The sequence below is a fragment of the Diabrotica virgifera genome, chromosome 6 (assembly GCF_917563875.1).
Source record: "Diabrotica virgifera virgifera chromosome 6, PGI_DIABVI_V3a".
Taxonomy (NCBI): domain Eukaryota; kingdom Metazoa; phylum Arthropoda; class Insecta; order Coleoptera; family Chrysomelidae; genus Diabrotica; species Diabrotica virgifera.
In genome coordinates this window covers 252,101,444-252,129,387 of record NC_065448.1, presented here as the reverse complement: position 1 = coordinate 252,129,387, position 27,944 = coordinate 252,101,444, and the positions used below count along the sequence as shown (strand labels likewise).

Sequence of the window (27,944 nt, the reverse complement as noted above, 5' to 3'; positions counted from 1 at the left end):
CACGGACCGCCACTGCCACCATACCAACCATACTATCAAATAATGTCAATACAAGTGCCTACAGACTGATGTAAGAATCTTGAAAATCGGAGTACAAAAATAAAAAAGTTATAAATTATCAAACATCAAAAATTTTTAGTGGCGGAATTTTTGCCAGGGAGTGTATATTTTCTATTTCTGTTTGCCGGCGTTTAACGGGTGAAGCGTGCCACGGCGCACTCCATGGGATCCCGTCTTTAGAATTATGACACCCGGTACCCGGTAATTCCCCTAAACTTCATGTTCTGAGATATTCTCGGCAACATCGACACGAATCTCATGTGCTGAGAGGGCGGCAACCTTTCAAACTTGTAGTCTAAACAAAGCAGCCGGGTTGATAGGGTGTTTTTCTCGTTGACATAAAAACATTGACACAAAAATGGAACAAGTAGAGCATAACGGTGGAAAACCTTTTAAAATAACGAACCAATCTCGAGATACCAAAAAGGGAATAGTGGCAGGGTCTTTGGAAGACCTAACCTCAAAAGTGCGGGATAAACTAAACATCGAAGAAAACGAAAATATTACGGTGGTTTTGGAAACAGACGGAACAGAAATCGACGACGAAGAATATTTTGGTACTTTAGATCCCAATACCAGCTTGATGATCCTTACTGAGGGGGAAAATTGGAGGCCGCCTAGTGCCCCCTGTCCTCTGAATATGGATCAAGTGGATGATAGTAAAGGATGCTCAGGGCTGGTTGGATTGGTGAGTGTATAGATAGGTCACGATTTATTTTCATATCTGTGCTAGTAGATCTTTACCTAGAACAATAACAAGAGGCTTGTAACCTAGTTTTCCTGATCCTTTTATTACTCTTTTGATCAATGTATTTTTTTTTGTTTAATAGCATAGATATTATCAATATTATCATTTAGTCAGTCGCAATCAGATTACAGTGAATGTGTAGTGTGTGTGTTGAGTAAATGTCTTGTTACTTAGTAAAGTCGACTTGATTGTCTTTAAAAAAAGATATAATAATTGTATCTGAACGTCTGCTGTTGACCAATGTAATGTTTTATGATTGTTAATTACTGTATTATCTTTAGTTTTTGATTTTATTGTATTTTTTAAGTCAATACTAAATTTGATACTTGCTTCCAACCCAGTGTTAAGGTTAAATATGTATTAAATATTAATACTAATACATTTAATGTACAGCTGGTTCCTAAAAAAAAACTGATACGACTCGTAAAGCGTATTTTGTAGAAAAATGAGCAGTGTATTTTGACGGATAAATACTTATTATTTACATAATGTCATTGCCACTGCCAAATCTTAAAATTGGCTCAAAAAAACCTCAAAAAATGACTTCACATGCTAGCAAAGAACTAAAAGCAAGAATTGTAACGAAATTAGAAGATGGTTGGTCACTATCTGCTGTAGCGAACCATTTTAACGTAAGCAGAGCAACAGTTTTTAATATTAATAAAAGATGGAGAGGACAAAAAACTCTCGAAAAAAGCAAGGTTCTGGAAGACCAAAAATATCTAATGCTCATGAAGATCCTACGCTTTTGGAGAGATTAGAAGAGAATCCTTTTGAAGATGTGAAAACTCCAAGAACTAAACCTCTTTATAAAATGCAGGAATTCAAAATAATATCCTTAATAATTATTACAATTTATGAATAATTAATTTAATTATTAACATATGTAATCAGCTGTGTGTTGTTTGTTTGTTTATTTTATTATTTGTCTGTCATAATAAATCTAATATAGTAATGTCAAACCAATCAAATACAATGCTCAAAATGGCCAAATCTTACTAGTACTGAGTCGTATCAGTTTTTTTAGGAACCAGCTGTACATTATAAGAATAAAAACAAATTTGCATGGCCTGCATGCATCTACATCTATTTCCCCATTACTCTGTAATACTGATCATAGGTATAGCAAAACCTCACTATAACAGAATAATTGGGGGGATGGGGTGTCCGTTAAGGCTGAAAGTCCTTTAGATATATAAAATTAGATTTAAACTAAATCAAAATTTACTGCGCCTAATGAAATTAAAAAATCATGTAACTGGCTGTATGGCAAACTGCCAAAGCCATTAAAAAAAAACTAAGTAAATCAAAAAACTTTATCTAAACTAATCAAAACACTTAAAAAGTGCAATGTAGTTAGATATAAATAAAAAAGACAAATCACAAACAAAATTGTATTTACCTAATTGTTTTACTCGTGAAATGACGTTGCTGTTTGATATTGACGTGTTTGCTTTCGGTAATCCTGCTTTGAAAAAGGAATAAGTTTTGTTTGCACTTTTGAAGTTTGCTGTTTTTTTATAATCAACTCTCTAAAATTATGCTCTCCTCTTGTATCCTCTGCGTTATCTTCATCATGCAATACAACCATTACTTCAACTAAAAACTTTCAGCATTACAGTAGAGCGTCGACAATCCGAACTAATTGGTACAGGGGTAGTTCGGATTATCAAATTGTTCGGATTATCGAACATATGTTCAAAATACATACAAAGCTCATAAACATAGTACATATGTACATACATTTTAGTTACAAGGAATAAAACACCTGCATAATAAACAAATATATTGTACATTATTTCTGCATAAACAAAACAAAAATCCGCGGTCATATTTTACCCATATTGTCATATTAAATGCAAAAATTCGGTCCGCGATCATACTTTTTAATTATATATTTTTTTGCGTTCGGATTAGCGAATGTTCGGATTACCAGGGTTCGGATTATCGACACTCTACTGTATATTCGTTTGGTTGCCAAAATTACTCCCTGATCCATGAGTTGAACAAACGATGTATTTTTTAGTCAAAAAAATACAGCTAAAGTTGCCATCTTCTGAACATACAATATTTTCAGAGGCATGAGCAGGACTGTTATCTAAATTCAATAAATATTTTTCATCTCTTCCAACGGTATTTCCACATTCTTCTCTTGAAATTTTCTCACTGCAGGTACAAATTATTAAAAAAAAATTTTTGATTGTGTCCTTGCTGATTTTTCTTTCAGAATTCTATTTTTCATGTCTTTTTACGTTCGATTTTTTTTACATTTGATTGATTTGATTTTTTGTCTGTTTCATCTGAAGTCCGTTAAATAGAGGTCCGTTAGGTCGAGGTTTTAGTGCACTTAAAACTATTACTTTTGACAATCATTTCACCATCCAAAGATATATTTTTATTTGTATTAACTCCATCTTTAAATGCACATCCAAATACTCATGTTTTTGTCCTGCTAAATTTTAAACCTTTTTCCTCAAGATCTTGTCTCCATTGTTACAGTTTTTGTTCTACGTTGCTTTCACTATTTCCTACACTACAAATAATGAGATACAAAAATAATGAGAATAAATGGACTAAACACCAACCCTTGGTGCAATCCTTCTTTCACATGAAATTTATCAGTCTCTCGTCTCTCCCACACCTGTCCTAACACTAGTTGTTACTCCCTCATACATATATCTTAATAATAATATATTAATCATAAAAATGCCACAAGGAAGTAGCTTCAGAACAACATACATATAACTCTCACAATACATATTCACCGGGGACTCCTTTCTTATTTAGTGCTCACCACATAATCTCTCCTCCAGGAAGATACATCATATGCTTTCTCAAGATCAATGAATACCATATGAGCATTGGTTTCTTGATTCCTGTATTTTTCCATCAACTGTCTTATAATGACAATTGCATCTATTGTTGATCTGGGATTATCGGATATTTCTGCATGTATCTGTCTATCAGTTACTCTCTACCATATTTTCATGGCGTGACCAAGTAGTTTTATTGTCTTGTAGTTTATACATTGTATGATGCTGTGAGATGCAAAGTGGTCTAACCCACAATTTTACCAAAACGCATGTATGTTTCATGCTCAAGGTCTCTGTTGTAGTCTAAAAGTACTAAAAATTGTTATTTTGGATTAAATTCAATAATTAAAAAAAACACGAAACAAATTTTGACTTGAAATATGAAACAAACAGTTCCCCCAGAAAAAAAAAAAATACAAAAAGTATTTTTACTGGGCCCTAAAACTAAATTTTACTCCATTTTCCTTTCGAAATATTCTAAAAAATTTTATGTTAATGTTTTAAATTGCTTCAAACTTTATTTTTACTCTTAGGTTGGCAGACTCAGAAACAACCTTTGCCACGTTTCTCTGCTTGGTGGCGCAGAACTGGAATTGCTGAGTGATATGGATCCAGAATCATTGGTCGACATTACCTTTCCAGACAGGGACTTTTTGGAAAGTTTGAAGGAAGCCTCTGGACGGTATTTGTGCGAGAAGAGACAAGCTCAGGATGCCATGGATTTGTTAAGGTTGTACAAAGAGAAAGAAACCGATGGTGGGAATTAGGGGCTGGTGACCATTCAGCGTTTAAGTTTACATTTAGAAGTTAAGTTTTTAAATGTGAGTATGAGATTTTATATATTATTTATTTAGCTACCTATTGTTCGTACTCGTAGTGTGTTTAATTCATTTAGAGACATGCAAAAGTTACCTAGGTTTTTAGAGCTTAAAGTATATTTGTATTAAAAATAGGTTGAAAGTGAAACAGGATATACCAATGTGTACAATGATTATCGACATTCTTAAGTGTCTAAAATCCTATATACACACAGTGGCAAAATTAACGGAATACCTTAAAAATGGGATAAGTTAGATGTCTCGAATTTCCTAAACCTGTTGTCCGATTTGAGAAATGTTTTAGTATGTTATAGCCTTATTATTTAAGAAAACCGATGTAATGATGTTGTTGCTAGACAGGTAAGTGTGTCATTTGATATTGGGTGTAACAATCATACTGTGTTTTTTCCTAAAAGTTCAGAACACCCTGTGGAATAGTCTAGCGTATATAAAATATTGCAATTAAAGCTAAATTGAAGCCTTAGGCTTTCTTAACCTTTTGTTTTTTAATTCATTCACTTATGTTTGATAGTAAAAGATATGTACTAATGTATTTGTTATATTACAAATGAGGTATGCTATTAATTTGGTCTTGATCAATATCATTCCAAATCTCGAGAGCTAATGTTTCTACCTCTCGTAAGGTTCTAGGCTCTAGGAGGTGGCAAACACTGTCGTAGTCTTCTGCCAATTATGTCACACACATGTTCGATCTGTTTAAGATCTGGACTATGCAATGGCCAATTCAAAGTCCGCAGATTTACCTGTTGTAAATATTCGATTACTGTTTGAGAACGTGAGGTCCTGCATTATCGTGCATTAGCAAAAAATTGTTACCAATATAAGGAGCCGATAGCATGGTAGCTAAGTAAGATCACTGATTGAACACACTAATTGTCCAATATCAAACATTCATTATTCATATTCGATATTGAACAGTATATTTTTATCACCCCGTATATGACATGAACCAATTTGTTATTGTATAATTACATGTACGGGTCTCTAATTTAGTTCACAGTAGTAAACTGTAAACAATAATTCGGACAATTGCATTATTTAAATTGATGATCGAATATATTTCTTTGTTCTCAATATTTGTAAATATACTCAGCGCGTGGCTTGACACCAATACTAAGTGCCACCGCTGAGAAATAAGACTTTTTAGAATCATTCTCAAGAATCAACTCAAGCAGTCAAGATGTAACTTCAAATAGAGTCTTCATCAGTCTTCAACTAAACGCGTACCAGTAACCAGTCAGTGTTCAAAAGTTCTCCCGGGGTAAAATTACCCTAGTGTCGGTTCTATAAATAAATTCCTTTATCGCTATTGGTGTTTCCATCTGAACAACGTTCTCCACTGAGCTCCAGAGGGATTATACATTATACACTCATCGCGGGTCAAATTCCTTGTAGCTTGTTCCATTTCCACCAAGAAACAAAAAAAAAATACGGACTTAATTGAACTTTTAAATAATAAATTTACTAATTTTCACAACACACCACACTTTTTGACTTAATAATTTGACATCTTTTAAATTATTAATTTCTCATGGGTCGATCATGTTTTCCGAACTGTCATCAATATGACTAACTTCACGCGTAACTTTGATACGAGAATTATAAAAAATATATGCATTGATATCCAGATACCGTAATTATTTGAGCGTTATAAAGTGAGTACAAAGACATACATATTTCTTTTTTTGTAATTACATCTTCAATTTACCCTACACTTCTCATAGACTTTGCCAATAAGGTAGAGTCGTGTTCAGGAAACCTGGCGTGCCCATTTCTCATAGCCCACTTGTCTATTAAACTAAGCAGAAAATGAGGATTTATTGATGAAAATTATGGCTAGTTGTTAACGTACCTAACTTTTTTATTATCCAACATAAGCAAATGAATCAAAAAAGAAAATATCAATAAAGCCTAGGGCTACAATTGAGTTTTAATTTAAATATTTTATATGTGCTACAATATTCCACAGGATGTTCCGAATTTTAAGGAAAAAACACAGTATGATTATTACACCCGGTAAAAATGATATTTACCTGTCTAGCAACAATATTATTACATCGATTTTCTTAAATAATAAGACTATACATACTAAAAAATCACTCAAATTGGACAATAGGTTTAGGAAACTCGAGACATCTAATATGTCCCATTTTTAAGGTGTCCCGTTAATTTTGCTGCTTAGTGTATGTATATGCAGCAGAAAAAAATTCAGTAAAGTGACTGTAGATGGTCATTGATTGGACCCCCGTCGCATGGCGACGGATAAAAGCACTATATAGTTTATTAATAAATAAATAGTAAAGGGTTGTGTTAAAAATTAATGCACTTGAATAAAACATGGAGACCAATGCACCTCGTTTGGTGGAGTGCTAGAGGAAGTTATATATTTTTAGATGTCTAAGAAGTATGTACAATAAATAATTTATGCCTTGAGAAAGGAAAATAGGTGAAGCCAAGAACTACTCTGGAAAACTGAATATTTATTTCCATAATGTATCTTTTTTGTATTCTAAGCTCTTACAACCAAATAGGTCTGGATCCCGCGTATGAAAAAAAAGTTGATTAATAGCAAGCTAAAAATTTGTGAATAGCTTAAGGGTGTCTAGTCGGATAAACTTTGATATATGGGAACACTGGAACAGGGGCAGTTTTAATTGTGGAACAGGTTAAAAATTTGGAACGGTCAGGCCACGAAAACGGCACATTTATTTTGTCCGACAGAACAGACTTAAACTCTCCGAACAGAGATTAAACTCTCATGCAAAAATCAGACTGCTATTTATCACCTGTCATAATTCCTGTCATTTGACATATTTTACATGTTCCACTCATTAAAACGCCCATTTGGTGATAAATAGCAGTCTGATTTTTGCATGAGAGTTTAATCTCTATTTGGAGAGTTTAAGTCTGTTCTATCGGACAAAATACATGTGCCGTTTTCGTGGTCTGACCGTTCCAAATTTTTAACCTGTTCCACAGTTAAAACTTCCCCTGTTCCAGTGTTCCCATATATCAAAGTTTGTCCAACTAGACACCCTTAAGCTATTAACAAATTTTCAGCTTGCTATTAATCAACTTTTTTTTCATACGCGGGATCCAGACCTAAAAGTATTCTACCTTGGTTGTAAGAGCGTCTTCTCAAAATAGGCCAGGGCATTTAGGAAAATAAATCAATTTTTAAATATAGCACCTTTCGACTTGAAACTTTTTGCATTGTATTCAGGATAACGTCAGGAAAAAAGTCTACAATAGAAAAATGGGCGGAAATGCACAATCGCATTTACAGTACATAAAATGCATCCAAAAGTGCATGCAAAACATGGCAAAATGACTATATTAAGGGTCAGATTTTGTTATTAGTGGTTTTTTGGGCTCTTTGAACAAGAATATAAGATAAGAACCGAACGTCGGAGTACCTAGTGCCCAGGGTTAGTATTGAAAAATTCTCGAGAATGAAAAATCGGAGAATATTCTCGAGAATATTCTCGATATGGAGAATTTTCTGAGAATGAACCCCATGAGGCACTTAAGAATATTGTTGAAGATGAAAAATAGGGTTTTAAAAATTATGATCGTATATACAAAATTATGAGACGAAACAACAGTGTTATTTGTATATAAAAAAAATCAACAGAAAACACAAAATTTCTTTGATAAAAAAATGAAATTTTCCTCTTAACAGCAAATAATCGATGTGATATGATAAAAGATGAGACCTCAGATTCAGAATCTATTTCTATCATTAGCTCATCCTAGTCATCTACAATCTGCATTTCAATGTACTGATGAGTTGTGGGATTTTGTTTTTCACGAGTGGCCAACTCGGTCATGGATTGGTCTACGTCTAACAATTTTAAATTGTGACCAATAAAAGTTACTTTACGAGCCCGCTCAGCAGTGAGCCGGTTTCTTTTAAAGGAGTGGATAAAAAATCCATAAGCACTGAAACTTCTTTCAGTCGCTGCACTGGACGAAGGATATCAACTGCTATTTTGGTTAATTTTGTTCCGAAATATGTACCTTTTCACCATACGATTAAGTCTAATTTTTCAATTAATTTTACAACGTATGGTTTTCCAAAAAATCTTTCCTTAGACCGGTAAAAAAGTCAAATCTGCCATTATTTCAGCTGACTCATCACATTTTAAAGTTGCTAAATCATCTACAAACTCAGTTTCCTCAACTTGTTCTTCTCTGCTTAAATGAACACCATTCTAAATATATTCTAAATACATTCTACAGTGTATTACAGTGTTATGTACTACAATCTGTAGGCAGATACAAAATACCATTATCATTATGGTGAGGGGGCCAGTGTCCTGAGTCATCCGTATTCCTGTTTGCATCAATTTACTGTCGGAAAGTCTCTAAATTCCAGATGACGTGCATAGCAGTCACCCTGTGCTCCTAGGGTCGGCAATGATGTTATATTCGTATTCAGCAACCCCAAATCCCGGATTAATATGTTTGCATCAATTTAATGTCAAAAACCTTCGAAACTCCGGAAGTTGACGCGCCTCAGCAGTGCCTTGAGCACCAGGTGCTCCGGAGGTCGGTTCTGACGGTGTTTTCGTGTTCAGCAACCCTATAAACCTCCAAGTAACAAAATCTGGCCCTTAATATACTGATTTTGACATCTTTATGCACTTTGGGATGCACTTTCGGCACTGTTAATGCGATTATGCATTTCCAAACATTTTTATATTGAAGACCTCTTTCCTGACCTCATCCTGAACACAATAAAAAAGTTGCAAGTCAATAGGTGCTGTATTGTTTTCACCCAATTTTGAAAAAAATGTGAAAACTTTGAATTTTCCACGTCCGTCTGTCCCCCTGTCTGTCTGACTGTCTGTCTGTGAACACAACTCCTTCGTCATTATACTAGGTAGAATGACAAATGAGATGTCAAATGAAAGCTTATAATCCAAGGATGGTACCAAAGGTGAGAAATTTGACCTATGTTGTCTGTCCGTCTGTCCGTCCGACCGCGAATATAACTCCTCCGTCATTTTAACAGGTAGAATGATAAATGAGATGTCAAATGAAAGCTTATACTCCAAACATGGTATTCAAGTTGAGAAATTTGACCTAGGCTGTCTCTCCGTCTGTTCGTCCGACCGCGAATATAACTCCTCCGTCTTTATACCAGGTAGAATGACAAATGAGGTGTCAAATGAAAGCTTATAATCCAAGGATGGTACCAAAGGTGAGAAATTTGACCTATGCTGTCTGTCCGTCCGACCGCGAATATAACTCCTCCGTCATTTTAACAGGTAGAATGATAATGAGATGTCAAATGAAAGCTTATACTCCAAACATGGTATTAAAGTTGAGAAATTTGACCTAGGCTGTCTCTCCGTCTGTTCGTCCGACCGCGAATATAACTCCTCCGTCATTATACCAGGAAGAATGACAAATGAGGTGTCAAATGAAAGCTTATAATCCAAAGATGGTACCGTAGGTGAGAAATTTGACCTAGGCTGTCTCTCCGTCTGTTCGTCCGACCGCGAATATAACTCCTCCGTCTTTATACCAGGTAGAATGACAAATGAGGTGTCAAATGAAAGCTTATAATCCAAGGATGGTACTAAAGATGAGAAATTTGACCTAGGACTTCCGGTTTTAGAAATGTGACCAGAAGTACTGTTTTAAAGTGACCGAAATAGTACAAGCGATACATTATTGCAACAATGACTCAAAATTATTAAAATCATATATCAATCGACGCAAATTTACACGAAGAGTTCAAATATCGATTTCCAGTTCTACTCTCGATTACTTTGGGTGAAAACCTAGGACTTACGAAGTCCAATTACTTGTTTAAAAATCGATTTATTCCGGTGTTTTTGTTCTGAATGCCCTGCTCTACAAATAGAGTTTCCATACACTATTCGGAAAACTTTTTTCGTTTTGTCGAACGTTCTTTCTACTTAGTAATTTATTTAAGGTATATCTCTTTGTCGATTAGAAACCCTGACAGCTTTTGCTAGAGACTTTTCTTTTTTCATAGAATCTGATTACGTCCAGGTCGTCGAAAACACGAAACTACAAATTTATTTTATTTCGTCGTAGATGTTTTTTTTTCTATTTTCAAGCTTGATTAGCACGATACTTGGGTATGGGGAATTGAAAATTGCCGACACTGTGTATAAGATACACTCTCGAGCTGATAGGTTTATTTAGGTTCAAGTTGTAGTTAAAACAGAACACCGAAACTAATCTTAGAATATTGTAAATGGCAAGTCTTATGAACCCTTGTACAATATTTCAGATAATTCTAAAACCTTTAAAAATACGATATACTTAACTACGATGTTGTTTATATAGAATGTTAAACAACAAACAGACGATCAACGTTTACCACGAAAGTAAGGCACACCTATTTTGATGACACAGTGATTTCTGCTGAGTAAGCAGTAAATATATTGTTATATCATATTATGTACAAACTTGACAGAGTGAAGTGAAATACTGGGATTATTATTAGTTCTAGAGATTTGTTATTAGTGCGAGAGATTCTAGCTTCGGGGTTGCCTGCCGCCTATAAAAAAATATTTAATATAACATATTAAATAAGCATATTAAGTACAATTCAAAGAATTCTCAAAATAATTTTCAACGAAAAATATTGAAAAATAAGCCCATTTTTACAAATGCCTAAAATAATGGATTTTGCAGTGGACATCAGAACTCGTCACTGTATCATGTGAAACAAAAAATTCAAAAATATTTTATTAGCTTATAAATTTGTCGTTGTAAGGCTGTCGAATTTTTTATTTTTAACGATATTTTAGTTCTTTTTATCACTCAGAAGTCAAAAAACGAAATTATTTGTAACAAAACGGTGAATATCAACATATTTATTATTGTTAAACAAAAAATAAGCATAAAAACAAATATATCTCGGCAGCGTTACCTCACGAAATGTCTAAATAAAATCTATGCAAACTTTTAGGGCCGGTTGTTCGAACGCTAATCAACAATGATCACTATCAAATATTTAATTACTGTCAAAACTGTCAATGTCAACTTTGGTTGGGTTGCTAAAAACATAATTGATTACAATTCTGAGACTATAATCAATTAATATAACAATAATTATTAACATAATTGATAATAAATCTCATAATTTTAATTAATTATGTTTTCAGCAACCCAAACAAAGTTGACATTGACAGTTTGGTGACAGTAATTAAATATTTGATAATGATAATTGTTGATTAGCGTTCGAACAACCGGCCCTAAGACTAAGAGCCGCTATAGGTGAAATTTCTTAATCATTTTAGGCACGATGGGACCCTATAACTTAAATAGTAGAACCTAAAAGAAAACGTTTAAACACTGTGCCGTCACTTTTCAGTGGAACATGCGTCGACAGTGGCGCATCAAACTTTCCACTTATGGACGGGATAAATAAATTAAAAGTTACCCTCCCTTACTAACAGAATTAAATTTTTTCTATTTTTTTAAGTGCTATGTGATTAACACATAAGATTCAGCGTAATTTTAACCCACCACCTCCTGCCCCCTGCTTTCACGATCAAAAACTTCATTTTTTGTTTTTATTTTTTTTGTGGGATGCAATCAATTTTAAAATTTCAAAAAATTCACACGCATAGCTAAAGCTTTTATAAAACATGTCTATTTTTTTATAGACCCGTAGGTAGAGTGTACATAAAATAAAAAAAAAAAAAATTTTTTTCAAAAAAGCGTTAACTTTTTTTGGGGAATAGCTGCAGGTCTAATTTTTTCTTAATCTTGTGTGTTTTATCAAACACTATATTTCTAATTTTTTTTTCAGATTTTTCCGTAATTGTTTTTTGGGGTGTTTTTGGGGATTTTCCCTATTTTATAGACTTCATAATATATCAAATAAATTTCGTTTTTATAGGTCATATGTAACTTGAAGTAACTGAGTTCTTTAGAATATTTAAAAATGAGAGAAACACGTTCAAACCCCCCAAAACCTCCTTAAAAAACAGTTTTTTTTTTTATTTTTGAAGGTGACCAGCGTTACAGAAAAATCTGAAAAAAATTAGAAGTATAGTGTTTGATAAAATACACAAGACTAAGAAAAAATTAGATCTGCAGCTATCCCCCAAAAAAAGTTATATACTTTTTTCCAAAAAAAAATTTTTTTTAGGTTATGTACACTTAACCTACAGGTCTATAAAAAATAGACGTGTTTTATAAAAGCCTTAACTATGCGCGTGAATTTTTTGAAATTTTAAGATTGATTGCATCCCACCAAAAGAAAAATAAAATCGAAAAATAAAGTTTTTGATGGTTGGGGCAGGGAGAAGAGGGTGGTGGGTTAAAATTACGATGAATCTTATGTCTTAATCACATATAACTTAAAAAAATGAAAATAATTGAATTCTGGTAATGAGGGAGGGTATTTTTTAATTTATGTATCCCGTCCATAAGTGGCAAGTTTGATGCGCCACTGTCGACGCATATGCCACTGAAAAGTGACGGCACAGTGTTCAAACGTTTTCTTTTAGGTTCTACTATTTAAGTTATAGGGCCTAATATTGCCTAAAATGATAAAGAAATTTCACCTATAGCGGCTCTTAGTCTATTTTAGATGGATTGTTCGAGTAGTCTTGGAGTTGCAATGTTGCCTTTAAAAAAGTAGTTTTTGGAAAAACGCGTTTAAAATTTTGACAACTTCGTTTTCGTCTTCATTTTTGACTGACAAATCGTAAAGTGCGTACGCCGGAATAATTTTTTTTTGGAATCGCGGAGTAATCTAAAGAGAAGGGGAACAGTTGAACGTTTTTGTCACTACGCTCAAGCGTCCTGGACCTCGATTTTTGACCCTTCGCTTCGTTATCGAACGTATTCGCTTCGTACCTGTTTAGTATACGAAGCGAATACGTTCGATAATAACAAAGCGAAGGGTCAAAAATCGAGGTCATGACGCGAAACCGCGGCAAAGCGAGTCGAAGGTAGGGTTATTCAACATGCTGTATTTTTGGTAGTTTTACTCCGATTTATCTGAAATTTCCAGATAGTATTCTTGAAGTTAAGCACTTTTATTTAATATAATAAAAAATTGAATATTTCAAACCATACCTTCCCTAAACCAGCAACCTAAAAACATACAGTCCACATAACTGTGAAATTATAGATACATATTAATAGTTTCATATATGTACTGTACATGCCTTAATTGTACACTGAAATTATAACCGTTTTTTTTTCTAGACAATACCTGTCTTTTTGATCAATGACAATGACAATCATTTCCAAACTATTTGTATTTTCAAATTCAGTTATGACATAATTCACTTTTGCTTGCAATGAACGACACATTCGGCAACAATGTGTTTCAAATTGTGTAAAAACCAAACATAAAATAACGGACTTTTACAATATTGTTAATTTAGTTATTGAATTTAATAATGTAGTTTGTGCGAATTAACGTTTTTGATGATTTTTATTAGTCTGAACCATTATTCGTTGTTACGGTTCGTAGATAAAAACGGTTACTATTTAAACGGAAATAAGCCACAATTTAAGTTAAGAAATGATTTTATTGACGTTTCAACTTCCACTTCGGATGTAGAAGTATTATATTCAGATGTGGAAGTGTATATTACACTACATATTTATAATCTGCACTCTTTTACACTACACCAACACAATAAATTTAAACCTTAAATCTAGACAATTAGGCCATTGATTATGTATTTGAGAAAGGAACTACAACGTTAACGGGGTTTTATTGTTTCATATAGTCAATGGACCTTTAAATATGAAAAACCCGCGGAGTGCTACCATTTAAAGGGGTGCGTTTGTGAGAAAGGGGTGAATTAGTCCCTAGGCACAGAGCAAATTAGGGTGAATGCTATGCACTTTTGGTACAAACACGTCTACAGGAAAATTATTTCAGGTTTTTACAATCGAAACGTCACATTTTAAAGTCAAAAATATTTTTTTTACAAAAATATATTCAAAAGAAAAGCAAGAAAAAAATACGAAAGATAGCAATTTTGTTTTTTGCCCCATAACTTTTTTCCACGGGGATATAGGTATAGGCATTGCTTCACGAAAAAAAAACTTCTATCCTTCGTCTTTAAAATGACGTGAGGTAGAAGTCTCTATGGTTTATACTTTCCAAAATATGATTATTCAAAGTTTGCCACTCACAGCGATTTTCGCCCATTTTCCTTGTTACTTCTCGAACATTGTTCTGTAACTTTTTTTGTACGTACCTCTAGGGATATGCATTTAGAAGGAAGAAAAGTTAATTGCCTTTAAAACGGCCTATTGTAGAAGGCTGTATGGCTATTTTTAAGTAAGATATGGTTATTCAAATTTTTATACTTTTAATGATTTTTGATATATTTTACGATTATTTGTTAATTTCTCATTATAACTTTTTTATTGAATATTTAGGTATATACATTGTCTAATAAAAAAGAAAGCTTATTTTCTTTACTTTAAAATGGTGTATTGTAAAAAATTCTAGGACCATTTTTAAACACTTTTTCAAAATGTGACATATTATACATACACATGCAATAGGTCCCACTAAATTGGAACCATATGGAAATTTTTTTTATTATTAACTTTATGAAAAAAAATTATTCTTTATAAAATGCTCTGCATAGTCTAAAACTTAAGATGCAATCATCAGATATAAAATTTTATCAATAGTGTACGAGGTATGTTAAAAAATATGAATTTCGCTCAAGAGTAAAGTACCTTTATATTTCACACTATCGAAAAGTGTTCTAATTGAAATTCTTCTAATTGAAAAAAAAAATTAAAATTTTTCTCAAATTACGGGTACTCTTGGATATCCTACGGATATCTTGTTTAAAAATAGTCCTAAAATTTTTTTGCAATATACCATTTTAAAGAAAAGAAAATAACCATTTGATATTCTACAATGTATATACCTAAATTTACAAGAAAAAAAGTCATAATGAGAATTTAAAAAATAATCATTAAAAATATCAAAAATCATTAAAAGTATAAGCCCATGAAGAAGCATAACTTACTTAAAAAGAGCCGTATAGTTTTATAAAATAGGCCATTTTAAAGGTAATTAACTTATCTTTCTACTAAATGTACCATTGCATATACCTAGAAATACGTAGAAAACAGTTACAGAATAATGTTTGCGAAATAATGAGGAAAAAGGCCCAAAAATGCTGTGAGCGGCGAGCTTTAAAAAATCCTATTTCGGAAACTATAAATCCTAGTGATTTTTGCCCAATTTCGTTTTAAAGAGAAAAGATGGAACTTATTTTTCGCTGAAGCAATGCCTATGCCTATATCTCTGTGGAAAAAAGTTATGGGGCAAAAAACAAAATTGCTTTCTTCCGTGTTTTTTTCTTGCTTTTCTTTTGAACATATTTTTGTAAAAAAATATTTTTGACTTTAAAATGTGATATTTCGATAGTAAATTTAACCTGGAATAATTTTCCTGTAGACGTGTTTGTACCAAAAGTGCATATAACTCATCCTAATTTACCCTGTGCCTAGGGACTAATTCACCCCTTTCTAAAAAACGCACCCATTTAAATGGTAGCACTCCGCGGTTTTTTCAAATTTAGAGGTCCACTGACCATATGAGACAATAAAATCCCGTTAACGTTGTAGTTCCTTTTAGCTCTCTTATTTTAAACATAATCAATAGCCTAATTTACATAATTAACATAATTTCACAAATTTCTCTTCTTCTTTTCTCTATAAATTTTTCTTTATATACCATTTCAGATCATATTAATATAAATGTTTTTATACGGTTCAAACCAAGAAGATAATTCATCGGATCTGAATCGTATTTTATTTTTGTTAGATAACAAATGAGATCTAAATCGAAGCGATAAATAATTACGACCGTCCACAATACCCAATTAAAAGTCTTTCGTAATTAAATATTGACCCAAATAGCAAACAAAAGAGCCGATTGAAAGGGCTTTGGCGAATATTGCTGCGGTCTTGTACCATTTGGCTCTCAGCGAGGCGCAGTTTCTGTTCTGCTGGCGAGGTAATTGCTGATTTATGTTACATCTATTCTTGTTAGGTATCAATATTCATTTTAACGCCCTTGGTGTTTGTAGAGCACTTTTTAAGTGCTCTTAAGACCGAACACTAATGTTAGAATTCAATGTTTCTACTTTAGTTGGGAATTAATAGAACAGGGCGGATCTCAACCGGTTATATTTGACCGGCAAAGTTATTAGAAACAATAGAAGGTGATCTTTGAACCTTTTTTTCGGTCCTATTTCTCTACACAAATTTTCGTATCTCCAAGATACTCATAATAGTACATTCTTTCACGGTTTTTGCTCTAAATTTTACAGAACCGCTTGGATTGACATGAAATTTGGCATACGCATAGCTTACATGTCAAAGAAAAAAAGTGATATTGTGTCGATGTGTGCTTTTGCCCTGGGGGTGACTTTTACCCCCTCTTGGGGATGAAAAAATATATGTCCAAAATAAGTCCGGAAATGGATAAACTGACTAATTTTAAAGAACTTTTGTTCTATAGAGCTTTTTCGCCAAGTCAACACTTTTTGAGTTATTTGCGAGTGAATATGTTCATTTTTCAACAAAATAACCGCGCTTTTAGACGGTTTTTCGCAAATAACTCAAAAAGTAAGTATTTTGTCGAAAAAACGTTCTTAGCAAAAATATTGCCTGCAAACAAGTTAAAAAAAATGGTGTACGCGTTAGGTCTCTGGACCTCGTAGAACCAGAGTTATAGCCAATGAAAAATGGATTCCTATTCACCAAATTTTAAATAGAATACTTCGAAGTGAAATATCCAAAACATTAAGCACTTTTTGGGGAAAACCCATTATAACTTTTTTAAAGTGTTTAAAAAAAGCTTTATTTCTGTTTTTAGAAAAAGTTTCTAGCATTAAATTTAAGCAAGTTACGCTCAAAATAAAGTTGGTCCCTTTTGTTTTGGCAAAAAAATCGGGAAAACCACCCCCTAATTAGCAACTTTAATGAAATTAGTTGTTACCGCTCCACAAATTATTTTACTTATTTTGTGTTTATATGATCTGTAAGTTTCATCGATTCAACGTGCTTATTTTTGAAAAAAATTGGTTTGGAAATAAAATTTTTAAACATTTTAATTTTGAAAAATATGCTTTTTTTTAAATAACTTAAAAATTGTTAGAGATACCAAAAATCTCGAAAAACCAAAAAAGTCAGCATTGCTTTTCTGAATATCATGTAATTTTTTGTTTTTCTTTTAGATAAAAATTGATTAAGATTTGGTGTTTCTAAATTTGCATACCTTCGTGATCAGTGACTCGTTCAACCCCTTTTAACTACAGCCCTTTCAAAAATAAGGACTTTGAACCGATGAAACTTACAGATCATATAAACCATATATACACGAGTCAAGAAACTTGTGAAGTCGAAACGATTAAGTTCATTTGAGATACTAATTAGGGGGTGATCTTCCCGATTTTTTTACCAAAAAAAAGGGACTAACTTTATTTTGAGCGTAACTTGTTTACTTTTGATGCTAGAAATTTTTTTATAAAACAAAAATGAAGCTTTTTTTAAACATTTTAAATAAGTTTTAATGAGTTTTCCCCCCGAAATGTGCTTCATTTTTGGTTATTTCACGTTAAAGTATTCCATTTGGAATTTGACGAATATGAACCTATTTTTCATTAGCAATAACTCTGCTTCTACTAGGTATAGAGACGTGATATATACACAATTTTTTAAAATTTTTTACAGGCTATATTTTTGCTAAGAATGTTTTTTTGACAAAATACTTACTGTTTGAGTTATTTGCGAAAAACCGTCTAAAGACGTGTTTATTTTGTTGAAAAAATGAACATATTCACTGGCAAATAACTCGAAAAGTATTGACTTAGTGAAAAAACTCTATAGAACAAAAGTTACTTAAAATTAGTCAGTTTATTCATTTCCGGACTTACTTTGGACGAATATTTTTTCACCCCCAAAAGGGGGTGAAAACCACCCCCAGGGCAAAAGCACATATCGGCACAATATCACTTTTTTTCTTTGACTTGTTAGCTATGTGTATGCCAAATTCCATGTCAATCCAAGCGGTTCTTTAAACTTTAGAGGTTTTGCAATATTTTATCGTTAAAGAACGTACTATAATATCATAACTTCTATAAACTCCCAAATCAATAATGTTTTTATACCATTTTACTGTTTGTAAATAATCGTTATGAAATACTTCCACTTTTTACTTCCAATATTACGGAAGTCTCTCACACTAATGGTAGGGGAGCCCAAGCAGGGATTTTTGCAGTTACTCAAGCACGTCAGAAAATCAGATGGGGAGAAACCTGATACCCTGCCGATGTACCTCTACCATATTTATTATGATTCTTAACACAGGGAAGTTCGTTAAGGGGGGCCCGAAAAGTTCGAAGGTTTGAAGTTAGTTAAAAATACTCGAAATTGTCAGATTAAGATAAGGTAAGTTAAGACCATGGGAGCATAATTCGCAAATATTTTACGGCTATCCCTACTTTTTCTGTCTTTACACGGCAATTTACGTGTAGTAAAATTCACACTGGTATGGATATGTAAACATTACTAGAATATCATTCTACTTGAAAATGTCTTGATTAACTTAAAGAGATGGCTTTTGAATGTTCTTGGATAATTGTTATTTGTACAATTGCAAATTATTAATTCAGTTAATAAATGTGATAATTTTTTCACTAACTATGTATTCAGTGATTGTAATAATTTATTTGTACAACAAAAAACTAATACTGAATCGAGAAAAGAAGACAGTGATTTTTTAATAATATATTGTTACTATGGAACGCTTACAATTTTGAACATCTTTAACAACAAAATACTTGGATCACAGAATATATTATCCTGATGTATTCTCTGCTGGGATCTTCCACAAATAATACACAATAAATAACTTTTTATTAAGTTCACGTCTTAAATCAATTATTTATCAAATACACTATTATAATAGTATTTAATCAACAACTCAAAATATTCCCGATGCCATGTCAAACATTTAAAATTGTCACTGATTGTCAGTGTCTGACTGACAATTATGCTGACAATATTCTATTCGGCTGAGTGCGTTGTAAGACAAAGATACATTTGGAAAATATTACCACGGATATTGTGTTCATTTTTTTCGAATCCTGAAAAAACCAATAAATATTTTTGAAAAATTTAAACGCAAAATGAAAGACTAAATTATTACCGAGGGCCAAAAGTCCCTTAGAATAAATAAAAAGTTTATTTTGAATCAGATACATATTTGAAATTAAAAATCACACTAAATTTTCTCTTAGTTTTTCACCCCTGTAACTTATTAAAATAAACATTATATAAGTTCTCAGGGACTTTCGGCCCTCGCTAATAACGTAATCTTTCATTCTGCGTTTAAATTTTTCAAAAATACTTCTTATTAGTTTTCTCAGGATTCGAAAAAAAATGAATCCCTATTTGAATAGCATTGCAGCCGAAAATACGTACCCATCCTCTTAAGTACATACAAAAGAATGTATATTTAAAAAATCTGACGATTTGAGCGGGGCGTAAGGAAATGGGTGAGTCAAAAAGTTTCACAAAAAAGCGAATATTTCGCGAAACGAACGTTAGATCGAAAAACTAAAAAATACGTCTTCAATATTTTTCAAAACTCTATCGAATGGTACTAAACATGACCCTCCACGGAGAGGGGTGGGGGTAAATTTAAAATTTTAAATACAAACCCCGCGATATTTCGCAAAATGAACATCAAATCGAAAAACAAAATACACAATACACTTTCAAAATGTTTTTGAAAAATCTATCGAATGGTACCAAACACGACCCCACACGGAGGTGGGGTGGGGGGTTACTTTAAAATCTTAAATGGGAACCCCAAAATTTTTATTACAGATTTGGATTCTTTACGTAAAAATAAGCAATTTTTATTCGAGACAATTTTTCGAATTATGGATAGATGGCGCTATAATCGGAAAAAACGATTGTTGGAAATGGAAAATTAAATTAAAAAATGGAAAGTCCCCACTAAAATGGAAAATTTTACTTAACTTTTTTTGGTTTTAGGATCTAATAATCACATCCCAATAGGTCATCAAAGCGCTCGAGTGACTGCAAATTTAGCATATTTTGCTCCCCTACCGTAACGTTATTATTCGATACTTAATACCTCGTTATGGCAAACAATATTTTAGGAATATACGTTTCATGAAATAATCTGAAACAAAGCTCTTAGATGTATTTCCGTGAGTGGTATTCTAATTGATGATTTAGAAGCAAATACACTGTTTACACTCAACACGTGCCTTAGTGGTTGTTGATGATGACGTATACCTATTATTTTCAAATGAAAGAGACGAATCCGTATATTGCGTAGGTAGAATGTGCTAACTCTCTTCATACATAAGGTGAAAAGGTCGGGACCGTTCGGAAAAATATTCCCATGAGATTTTTTGTATAATCTCTTTCAAGAGATAGCCCATGTAACTTATTAAAATAAACGTTATAATATGTAGAAGTTTTCAGGGACTTTTAACATTTCATTCTGCGTTTATATTTTTCAAAAATATTTATTAGTTTTCTCAGGATTCGAAAAAAAATGAATGCATTTAAATAGCAATTTTTCTCCATTGGTGTCTATCTTCAGCTGCTCTAAGAGCTTCGCAGAATAAGTTTTCAGCTGAATGCTTTATTTGGTCAGACCATCTAGTTCGTGATCTTCTCTTGATCTTCACCCCGGAACGTTTCCAGAAACAATTAATTTCTCCAAACTGTCGTCACCTCTGCGAACCACGTGACCAAAGAATTGCAGAATTCGTTGCAGATATATTGTGGACAGCTTTTTTTTAATATTGAGTTGGTTTAGAATGGAAACGTTTGTCCTATGAGCTGTCCAAGGTATGCGCAGCATTCTTCTCCATCACCACATCTCAAAGGCATCAATTTTTTGGCGCTCGCATGCGCGAAGAGTCCAAGTTTCTGCTCCGTATAGAAATATTGAGAATACAAGGACATTCACCATTCTCATCTTGATATTTTGAGAGATAGATCTATCTTTCCAAACTTTAGTTAGGCGGCTCATCGCATTTTTTGCCATACCAATACGTTTCCGAACTTCTGCTTCACAGTTACCATCGTTAGTTATACTAGACCCGAGATAGATAAAGGTGTTTACTATCTGGTATTCCTGAAACATGTTAGTCAGTTGAATAGTGTCGAATCTGTCGACCACCATTATTTTTGTCTTAGCTTTATTGATTTACAGACCAACTTTTTTGCTTTCGTACTCAACTCTTCGCAGAAGATCAAACATTTCTTGCTCATTTGCTGCTATAAGTGTAGTATCATCAGCAAATCTTAAATTGAAGATTTTCCTACCAGCTGCTGTTACTCCACCGGCCCATCCTTCTAAAACCATCCTCATGTCATAATCATCACAAATGTTAAATAAGTCAGGTGACAACACGCATCCTTGTCTAACACCTCTCTCGGTCTTGGATTGGTTTGACAACTTATGATCTAGTCGTACTGTCGCTATATTGGACTGGTACAGATTTTTAATAAGTGTCACCAGGAGCATTGGTGCGCCTATTTCTATTAAAATTGACCACAGATTTATCCAGCTTTTAAATACCTTTTGGTAGTCAACGAAGTATGTAATCATAGGTACTTGAAATTCTCTAGACTTTTCAATGAGTTGTCTCAGGTTCAGGATTTGTTTCCTTGTACCTTTACCCTTTACAAACCCCGTTTGTTCCTGAGGTATTTGGTAATGTAGATAGGTTTTTAATGTGTTTTTGATGATATGCAACAAGATTTTGCGCCTACCCCCTTAACATGCTTTGTATTTTCATAACGATTTCCAAAGGGGAAAATCGAAACGTCAAAATAAACGTATTTGAAACTAAAATTGTGGCTTATCCCCAAAAATAGCAAATTGTATCAAGATGTCATAAGAAAATAGTTTCCGAATAACATTAAAGTTTTTCTTTCCTACAAGAAAAGCCAATCCTGTTAAAAGAAAGCTAACTTTTTATTTTGAATAAATTTTCTCGAGAGTCCTAAAAAGAGAAAAGAAAAATCGTAAACGAGGACGAACTAGCTGAAAGCTTTCCCAAAGGATGCAAAATTTTAAGAATAATTAAAGAAATTTTAAATACGTTTTTTTCTAAATCCTGTTTTCTAATGAAATTCAGATTGCCGTGTTACGCTTGTTATTAATTATTCTTTAGTTAAAGCGTTGTTTTTCGAGTTATGAATAAAAATTGAATCAAGCTTAGTGACGGATCTACGTGGTAAAATAGGGGAAATAGGACCCCCCAAGAAGGTCCAGGATTCATGAAACTTAGACAAATTTAACCCAATAAACCCGCTAGTTAGAGAAATTAAATTAAGGGAACTTAATGCATATACTTAACGTAGAATGAAGTAAACACTTCTGTTGTATATAGGTATATTATAAATTTATTAAAAAATTTTTAAAATTCATCCACAAGGGAGTGGTTGTACAAAACGTTTTCGGTCAAACTGACCATCCTCAGTGTAAACCTGGAAATAAGTGAACCACTTAGATTGAAATGCAAAAGGGTGAAATTTTGACAGTTAAAAAAGAAAATGTGGTTACTTACGTCCAGTGTACAAGTAATTGAAACTAGCCACTTGAATAGGTGTGGCTAGTTTCAATAGGAAGTGGCTAGTTTCAATTACTTGTACACTGGACGTAAGTAACCACATTTTCTTTTTTAACTGTCAAAATTTCACCCTTTTGCATTTCAATCTAAGTGGTTCACTTATTTCCAGGTTTACACTGAGGATGGTCAGTTTGACCGAAAACGTTTTGTACAACCACTCCCTTGTGGATGAATTTTAAAAATTTTTTAATAAATTTATAATATACCTATATACAACAGAAGTGTTTACTTCATTCTACGTTGTCTTAACAAAGGTATACAGCCAACTACAGGGTTTACCCTTTTAATGCATATACTTAAGTTATTATTTATGCCTTTTATGTAGTTTGGTTTTATCTTTGTGATGTCTTTTGGTTGGTGTTTCATTTGAAGTTCCCCCCTCCCAACACACATTTCTAGAACGGCGCCACTGATTGAGCTGAATAAAAAAATATTAAAAAAAACATTTATGATGATATCGGGTAACTAATTCAGTCGGAGACAGAATTCGTTTTGAAGATATTTATTTTAAAGCCAAAACATACAAAGATAAGGTAATTAGCGTTACTTACTTATTAATTTACTTGTTAATTACAATCTACATATCGGACTTTCGTAAAACTCGGGCCGATGTGACGATATTTGATACATGAATGAATGATACTAAACGACGATCGCGTGGATTAGGAATTGCATTTATTTATAAATGTGAAATGGACGTATAAGGAGAGGATATCTCGCTAAACTGGCTAGTGGAAAGACGTAAAGATCTACGATCAGCTCTCGTATGGGATGGGGTTTGTGAACCGTCGAAATCGCTCAACTTGTCAAGACGACGGGGTTCGGAAGGTTTTGGAAAATGGTCGGGATATACTTAACTCACGTATTATACCTTGTTGATTATTCTCCGTTCAGCATACCGAAAATAATCAAATGGCTTTTCGTTTTGTCTTTTATACTGTTAGAGACGGTATAAAAACACATTTTGCTTAGTACATTGGCGTACTCTAGACGATAAAATTATATTATCGTCACACATTTGACTATCAACAGCAATTTGAAAAAATTCGATGAGGAAAAAAAATAACAAGAAAGGGTCGAAATAATTTAAAAAATATCAAAAATAAACTGCGTCACTCTGTATTTTAATAACAACACACTCTCAACAAAAGGCTTTCAATAAATGCATAGTGTTTGCTGGTTATGTCAATATTTTAGCACGAAAAGGCAATAACAATGAAAATTAATTATTTACCTTTTACGTCAACGTGCTCTCTGTGAAAAAACCTATTTTCGGAAAAAACTAATCTCTAGGCTTAACTGAATAAGGGTCGGAAATTCAACGAACACGGCAATCTGAAATAAAATAAATTAGATAAAAGTTTCGTATCTTCATCCAACTTGAGAGTATTTGATATCGAGAAAAAATCAGCTAAAGTTATCACGTTCTGTAAACAACAAAAGAAGGGAACAACGCTAACTAGATCGCAAGCATGCCGCCATTTCTTAAAAGAAAACACGATCACTAATCTGTTAAACGAAGGAGAAAAACGGTTTTTGAAAATTACCAAAACCTCTATTACCATTAAATGGTATATAAAATGCTCTCACAATTTTATATGTTCACGAAACAACACAAAATTAATTGTGCGACAGATTGAGTACAGTTTGAACGTCAAGATGCAGTGAATACAGTGGAACCTCGATTATCCGTCTCTCTATTAACCGTCACCTCTGTTAACCGTCAGGGTCCATGTCCATACATAAGTAAAAATTTATTCATCAATTCATTTTGTTTGAGCAATGCGATAAGCTAAACGAAATTCGTTAAAATGTACACGTGCAGTTATACCACCACTGCATTTTTTAACAATTTTTGTTCTTATTCAGGGCTCGATTAAATTTCAATTTAAATAGGTAATGATAAATGATACCGTGATTTTAGAGTTCTATTTTTAGAATCGCAAGCCGAAAATAAAAACGCACGGCACAATAATTATTAGATTTGACGATTATACGTCGATTAAGAAATTCAGCATTCAGCCGTTGCAAAATGTTAAGTAACAATAAAACAAACAAAGATTTCGGAATATTTTAAATCAAACTGATTCGACTGTACTAACATAAATCCCTCTTATATTGTCAAATAAAACATACAAATACAATTTGAGAGTTATATTTATGTATTATGAATTTTTATTTTTTTTTAATGTTCTGTTAACCGTCTTTTCGATTATCCGTCATACTCTTGGTCCGGTGCCCTGACGGATAATCGAGGTTCCACTGTACATTGATTATTTCATTCATAGAGATTCTGACCAATAGAAACCTACAAGAATAAAAATTACAGCGGTTATTTTTTTAATGATTTTTACTTCCAATCGTGTAGTAAGATTTTTCATCACGTATTTATGATTTTTCATCACATAATTCTATCCAATCAGATTTAGTCTAGGCGCCAGAGGGATCACCGTGTCCTTTTTAATTCTGATGGACAAACTCAACGGTTTCTTATGGATTTTTGGCTGCTGACTACGAATTTCGAGGGTGGATTTCGATCCGTGTGGTCAAAAAATTGTTATAAACAATCTAATTGTTTATAAGGCTCTGGCTCATAAACTAAAAGAGATACAAAAAAATATTTCAAATAAAATTTGTTCCTTAATAAAAAAGAAGATAAGAACGATTACTAAACTCAAATCCAATAATTAGAACTCAAGATATTGTAACATTAGTGCACAATGCAAATTTCAAATTGCAAAATAAGTATTTTTCGAAGCTTTATCGATCGTAACTCGGCATCTACGTATGCAAATGAGCATTAGAAGGTCTCATTTGAAAGCTTAATTTATAGGTTTCCAAACATAGTTTGTTAAATTATTTTGTCTTCATTTGTTTTTAAGTTACACCCGTTTGAATTTATAATTTTCTTAAAAAAATTGTACATTAATTTGTTTATAAGGATTTCAAGCCAATTTGAGCCATAAAAATTTACACTTTAATTAACAATAATGATAGAAGAACTCAAAAGGAACAATTTGAGCTTATAAAAATGTTCGTAAGTTTATTTTTTTCCAAGATATCGATATTTTAATGGCGCTCTATGAGGTGCAAGATCGGCTCACCGTCAAGTAATATCGCGGTAAAGCCACCGATCGACTGCTCTCGTGTTACATTATTTTGCTCAGGAGGCCTTGCCCCTTCTTAATAAATAATATCAGCTGACTTTTTAGTTATATTTCTAAAATATTAGTTTTTAATGTTTTTTTTCTCATTTAGTACAAAAAATAAAAGACAAAGTAAATAGAATGAAAGGTTATACGAGGTGCAGTATGATGATTTAATATAAGAATTATATAAAATTTTATTAGGATCTTAAAAAATGAAAAATGAAGATAACGTATATATACATAGAAATTATAATTTGCATCGAGAAGTTAGCGCGTGAACCTTTACGCGGTGAGACGATCTTGCGCCTCGGAGCGCACTATTAAAATATCGATATCTTGGCCAAAAATAAACTTACAAACATTTTCGTAAGCTCAAAATGTTCCTTTTGAGTTCTTCTATCATTATTGTTAATTAAAGTATAAATGTTTATAGCTCAAATTTGCTTGAAACCCTTATAAACAAATTAATGTCCAATTTTTTAAAGAAAATTATAACTTCAAACGGGTATAACTTTAAAACAAATGAAGACAAAGTAATTTAACAAACTTTGTTTGGAAGCCTATTAATTAGGCTTTAAAATGAGACCTTCTAAGGCTCATTTGCATGCGTAGAAGCCGAGTTACGATCGATAAAGCTTCGAAAAATACTTATTTTGGAATTTCCAATTTGCATTGTGAACTAATATTCCAATATCTTGAGTTCTAATTATTAGATTTGAGTTTAGTAAACGATTTTTTCTTCGTTTTTTATTAAGGAACAAATTTTATTTGAAATATTTTTTTGTATCTCTTTTAGTTTATGAGCCAGAGCCTTATGAACAATTAAATTGTTTATAACAATTTTTCGACCACTCGGAGCGAAATCCACCCCCCGAAATTCGTAATCAGCAGCCAAAAATCCATAAGAAACCGATGAGTTTGTCCATCAGAATTGAAAAGGACACGGCGACCTCTATTTGGCGCCTAGACTAATTATTATTATTACAGCGGGAATATGCTACTGTACATTATTACAGTGGCAATAATTTTTAGGTAGATTGTTTCTGTTTAATTTCCCGCTTAATCCCCGCTTGGGCTCCCCTGCCATAATAATAGACGGCAATAAACATAATTTTTTATTTTGTTTTCTAATTATTTTTTTTATGTAATAATGTATTATTTATATTTATGTTTCTACTATTATACTTAATTTATATTTCTTTTTTTTTGTAGATGTTTTATTTTTATTTTCCTTTTGTTACGATTTGGACGTTACCATTTGGAAATCCATGAGAAGTATTATTAAAATACTGTATCCTAGGCCATGTTGCATCCTGCACAAAAAATGTAATTTTATATATATTTTTTAGCGATACTAGTCGATAATAATAATATACTTTTATACTTTTGTAATCTTAATAATTTGTGTGTAAAGAATAAATTTCTAAAAGCAAGTATGAGTTGCATTTAATTTTAATTTTTCGTTTGATGTACCGGGTGTCCCAATAAGAATGGCTCTCGGCCATATCTCGGGAACCGTTTATAGTACAGCTTTGAGAAAAAAATATTTATAACAAAAGTTGCCTCGGGAAAAGCCTGGAAATTATTTTCATACTTGTAGGTCCACCGCTAGAGGGCGTAATTGAATATCAAAAATTAAAAAATCAAAATTT

At 32.7% G+C, this 27,944-nt stretch overlaps 1 protein-coding gene across 1 annotated transcript; it reads left to right on the top strand.

Moving 5' to 3' along the window:
* Positions 1-312: 312 nt before the first annotated feature.
* On the top strand, positions 313-27,726 carry LOC114338340 (uncharacterized). The gene is made up of 3 exons (XM_050653913.1): positions 313-748; positions 4,155-4,442; positions 27,505-27,726. Exons 1-2 carry the CDS (start codon positions 419-421, stop codon positions 4,386-4,388), a joined length of 564 nt encoding a protein of 187 aa, XP_050509870.1. The 5' UTR covers positions 313-418; the 3' UTR covers positions 4,389-4,442; positions 27,505-27,726.
* The last annotated feature ends 218 nt before the right edge of the window (positions 27,727-27,944 follow it).

What these genes read in the sequence shown, in the direction of transcription:
- LOC114338340 (XM_050653913.1), top strand. Translation starts at nt 419, where the DNA reads ATGGAACAAGTAGAGCATAACGGTGGAAAACCTTTTAAAATAACGAAC. An exon ending in GCTCAGGGCTGGTTGGATTG is followed by an intron (nt 749 to 4,154) that starts GTGAGTGTATAG and finishes TTTTACTCTTAG; the next exon opens with GTTGGCAGACTCAGAAACAA.